Genomic DNA, 4,942 nt, shown 5'->3' on the forward strand with positions numbered 1-4,942 from the left:
GGGGGGGGATGCCTGCCCGCACCGCCCAAAGTGCATGTGTGGCTCAGCCATCATTTATTTGCGTTTTTGTCTCATTGGCTCATAGGTAATCGAAGCCCATTATCGGCCGAGCTAATCAATGTCCCTTTCGAGAGAGAGAAACGAGAGGGAGAGTGTGCGGCCGCGAGGAGGGTGTGGCTGCTCTGGGGTTGTTTGGCTGGCCGGGGGGCAGCCCCCCCCCCCTCCCGTGGCAGGCCGCTGGCTATTTTTGTGATTCCCACCTCATGGCCCCGAGTCTAGCCCCCCCGCGTCCCCTTCGCCGCCACCCCGCGGCGTGCTTGCAAGTCCACGCGATCGGCGGAAAAAAAGTAAAATCGGCGCCGACCTTTCCGGCTCTGCGAAAGGAAACGACCTGACAGGGGTGCAGGAGTCTGACCAGACTAAGGTCGCGATCGGACGCTGTTGAAATCCCTATGCTGCCTATGCTTTTTCAGTAGCGACCTTAGGCTGGTCTGACTATAGCACCGCTCGCAGCTCGCAGGACTTCCCTTGCCGGTCCGGCCCTTGCCGCGCGCCGACGCGTGTGTCACCCGCTATTACCGATTGCTAGTATCACTAAACTGAATCATTTGTCCCAAGGGTTGAGACAAACCATTCGTCACATTGTGACGAAACAGCCATCTCACCCCTTGTGGCGAACCAACTCGTTAACTAAAATGAAGGAGTGACTTTTTCGTAAAGTGACGATTTAAAATTTTACAGTAATATAACAACGCGTCACACCGTTTGATCCGGCATAGACGACTCGCGCGGCGCTCCGAGTCATGTTCAGGAATAGAAGCGCGCGGCTTTGCTCGTTTTCTTGTCTTTTTTTGCTGGCCGTGTATAGTGAGGAGGTCCGCTTGTCACCTGGCAGCAGCCGCTGCGCGGCGCGGAGGGGCTTGTGATGTATGCACGGGCCCGCCCGCGTCACGAGGCAGTGTGGCCCGGGCGGGGCGGGCGGGGCGCGGGCAAGGTCGCGGGGCGTGCGCGATGCGCTCATCTGGGCCACGCCAACGTTCTATGCCGCCGGCCCGCGGCCCGCCCGCCCGCCTGCCTGCCTGTCGCGCCTTCCATCCGCGGGGCGGGCGGGGGGCAAGGATGTGTAGGGCCTCCTGTTTAAAAACGCATTCCACAAGCATTGTTACGGCAAGGGGGAACTGATGAACCCTATCCCAAGGGTCACAGTTGCATAGCAATCCGTTTTGGGCTGCACTTTTGCTATGACGTGCACCTTAGTATGTTTCTTTAACTATAGCTCTTCAGGACTATTGTTAAGTGGCTGGATCCAAACACCCTCGGCCGAGTTATGACCATACCACTGACTGGAGCTCACAGGGATCCCCGTCATGATATTTGTATCCCTGTTGTACAGATATCATATGGGGCCTCTATGTGAGCTCCGGTCGTTTGGTCCTGAACATTGCTGATAGTTTTACCCCCTTTACCCCGCGGACTCCGCCTCCGCGTCGTCCTCTATCCCGCGGCCTCGCACCCGCGCCTGCTCTCTCACGGGCATAGCGGGCAGGCAGCGCACCTTAACGCCCTTGCACACGGCGGGCGTTGAACGAAAGTACACTGCAATAACAAGTGGCGATAGTGTGGCACCCTCCGCCCGGGCCGTAGCGCAAGTGGTTGGATGCGTATCACTTTTTTTTCTCGTTCAAATTCTCCTCCCGAGCCGCCGCCCCCTCTTCTCTCATCTTCTCTCCTCTCCTCCCAACGTGACTGCGATAAGACAAACTCACGTGGCGAGTAAGTGCCGAGCCGAGTCTAAACGCCGCGCGACACGGGGGTCCCGAACTCCTCGAGCGGACGCGCCGTCGACGAGGAACTAAAACGCGTGACTATTGCCCGTGCGTGAGCTTCACATGGGCGGCGCATGCTGCGGCGGCGTGTGGTGTCCCAGGGCCAGGCGGGCCGGGGAGGAGCAGAGGGGTTCACATTCTCATCGAAATCACGAGGGGAAAATGCCTTTTGGGGTGAAACCTGCCGCTGCCGCCGCCGATCGGCCGCGGATGGCGATGTCCGCGGCACCTGTGACGTCGTCAAGGTGAGTGTGTGACGGTGTGTGACGGCAGCGTGACGTAGGGAGGGTCAGGGCCCGCGCGGCAGCGGTGGTGGTGGGGTTGGCCCCGTGCCACACCGCGCTGGCACGGCGTGACTTCAGGGACGAGGAGGTGGACCTGAACCTGCCCACAGGGGCGTTATTCGTCGCGGAAAAAAAGAGCGCTTTGGAATACATTAGCTTGTGTGACGAACGCAACCAGGATTCCATGTGCTCATGGTTACATTAACATTTTTCAAGATATGCTTCGTAACAAACCCAAATCATGAAGGTGCTACACACTGCGGCGTGGCCACTGTGCAGTCGGCAGTCGCGCTTTGTAGAGCAAACAAACGTATGGCTTTTCCAGAGAAAATCTTGACTGTGTATCCGAAAGTTTGTGATGGTGGTGGTGGTGGCTTTGACATTTCACCCTTCTATGTAAAGGACAGCCCGTTCTTTCTCTTCGCTCTCGCCGTCCGGCCCGGTGGTATCCTTCCCATCCATCGATTGCGGGGAGCGAGCCAGGGGGGCGTAACTGCGACCGGAGCGCGGCGAAGATACGCCGGCCCGCCAGCCCGGAGGGGCGCCTCGCGCGGGCTTTTGTGCCGCTGATGAAATGTCGGGCAGGCTGGCTATGGCTGTCGGACACGCGCGAGGGGCCCTGTTGTGCCCGGAGGGTGGCCTGCGAGCGGGTGGTGTCTGTGTGGACGAGTGTTGCACGGGGTGACTGTGCCCCCCCCCCTCCCTCGTTTTCGGAATCGTCCTGAACGTACCGTGTGTGTGCGCGGTGCGGGCAGTGGTGCGGGTTTGCCACCTCTTCTCCCCGTAAGGCGTTATGACCCCTTCAGCTTCAGCCTAAGTCAATCACCTGCAACGCTGCGTGGCGGCGTGTGTTCTGATACACCCCGGTATGTCCGCTTTTTGCAGATTCATTTTGCAAATTTAGGGATCTTGGCTTGGCGCCTGTGAGACTCGGGGTAGGCCACCCCGCGGTGCACGCATGCACGGCAGGCAAGATGTTGCCTACCCATCAGGCGCTCCGACAGCTTGCATACCCTGCACATGGCAGGTTCGTAACGGCGACTGAAGGGTGGACTTTTTGCATGATGCCTACTGCGTGCTCTTGAGAAATGCAGGAAAATTTGCAGTTTCTTTGCTTGCAGCCATTTTTCTTCCTATAGTCTTTAAAGCAACTTACGCCGTAAACGGCGACCTGCACCCGTTTTGTCCCTGGACACAATTTTCACTAGTGAAGGAACCCTCGGTAGGGGTGCGTGCGGTGCAGTCCAACGAAGGGAGTGGTGGGCGGGTGCGGGGTACTCCACTGGGGATGTGCCCCTATGCAGTCGGAAGGCTGGGGGTTGCCGGCTGGTGGCGTCCTCCTGGCGGTGGTTGCAGTGTGGCCTGGCCGGCCCTCGGGCGGGGCGGGCGGCTTCCCTGCTGCACATTTAGCCGGGGCCAGGAGGCCCCACCCGGGGGGTGCAGTGCAGGTCGCAGGTCGCCGGCGGGGTCAGTTTTACGCTGCAGGGGCGGGACGCGCGCGGCGGGGGGACGCACCTCGCACCACCGCCGGCCGGCCCCAAGGAAGCCCCTGAAGGCGCGCCCCCCGCCCCGCCTCGCCCCGCAACGCCCCGCCACGCCACGCCCCCTGGGGGATCCTCCTCCCCTGGGGTCCCTCGCTGCGCACCCTGTACGGGCCTCCCGCTCACACACACCAAGTTACTTTCACACACGAGGCCGCGCAACCGCCGCAACCGCGCGGGGCTCACGTTTCGAAATGACAAGTCAGAGAAAAGGAAGAAAAAGAAAAGAAAAGGTGAAGTTTGGATCGACCTCTACTGCTGAGCCGCCGTGCGGCCTGTTTTCGGCGCTGGCTACTGTCTGCCACCACCACCTATTACTACTACACTACCACCACCACCTCCGCCTCCTTCCCAATGGCTTACTGCCCCCCCCCCCTCAACCCCTAAAGCAGTGGAAGCGCCTAATAGGATAGGATATGTGTTATGGCTGCACCCGCGAACGATGCTATTGTCACTCCGTTTGGATTAGATTCCGGGGGAGGGGGAGAAGGGGGGAATCACCTTTACCCCTCCCCAATCGTTCTGCGAGGCGCGGGCATCTCTTGTCGACGCCAGCGGCCTCGCCGACGGCTCGGGAGTGCGGAGGAGGGTGAAGTGAGGGGTCATTCGGGTCATTCGAAAAAGAGGGCGGAATCCTTCTGTGGGAGGCCAAGCAGGAGTTCTCGGAGTCCCTTTTATTCCCGGTTGAGATGGTCTCCTCTGAAGGAGGTGGTTTATGCCGAAGAGTCCCTGCACGAGAGTGGTCTCTATGGCGGACGACATTATCCCATGGGCTCTCTCCTCTGATTCACTGTTACGCTGTTGTCGCCTATAATGCCAAAATGAGTCCTTTTTGACTGCCAAATTTTGGCCGTCTTTTGGAGGCTGCTAATTTTTGGCCGCTTTGATTACAAAACTTTGGCTTTCTTTCGAAAGAAGGCCATAATATTTGGCATTCAAAGAGGTCAAAATTTGGCCATCAAAAAAGACTGATTTTGGCATGCTAGGCGTTAACAGTGTTGGACGAGGAAGCTTCTCGTTGCGCTGGACATAAGGGCTGCTCACTCTAGACGATGTGCCTGAGACGAGGCTCTCCTGGACTAGGAGCCCTCTTCTCTGGGCGAGCGCTCTCCTGGACTAGGGGCCCTCTTCTCTGGGTGAGCGCTCCCCTGGACGAGGGGCCTTTTTCTCTGGGCGAGCGCTCCCCTGGCCGAGGGGCCCTCTTCTCTGGGCGAGCGCTCCCCTGGACGAGGAGCCCGCTTCTCTGGGCGAGCGCTCCCCTGGACGAGGAGGAGCGGAGCCCTCTTCTCTG

At 59.5% G+C, this 4,942-nt stretch overlaps 2 protein-coding genes across 5 annotated transcripts in view; one reads left to right on the forward strand and one right to left on the reverse strand.

The window, feature by feature from the left end:
- The window catches only part of LOC113216049 (mucin-5AC-like), a 21,977-nt gene that overhangs the window by 11,824 nt on the left and 5,211 nt on the right, over positions 1 to 4,942 (reverse strand). The window lies entirely within an intron of this gene.
- The window catches only part of LOC113216014 (protein kinase C and casein kinase substrate in neurons protein 1), a 39,330-nt gene continuing 36,288 nt past the window's right edge, over positions 1,901 to 4,942 (forward strand). Inside the window, exon 1 of one of the 3 annotated variants that reach the window (XM_052273920.1) lies at positions 1,901 to 2,071. In XM_052273920.1, coding sequence (XP_052129880.1) covers positions 1,989 to 2,071 — 83 coding nt within the window. In that variant the 5' untranslated portion in view covers positions 1,901 to 1,988. The remainder of the gene's footprint in view (positions 2,072 to 4,942) is intronic. The other 2 variants (XM_052273816.1, XM_052273848.1) reach the window with 2 other exon arrangements.

Source organism: Frankliniella occidentalis, unplaced genomic scaffold, assembly GCF_000697945.3.
Source record: "Frankliniella occidentalis isolate FOCC.00 unplaced genomic scaffold, Focc_3.1 Scaffold1, whole genome shotgun sequence".
In the NCBI taxonomy this organism is placed as follows: Eukaryota; Metazoa; Arthropoda; class Insecta; order Thysanoptera; family Thripidae; genus Frankliniella; species Frankliniella occidentalis.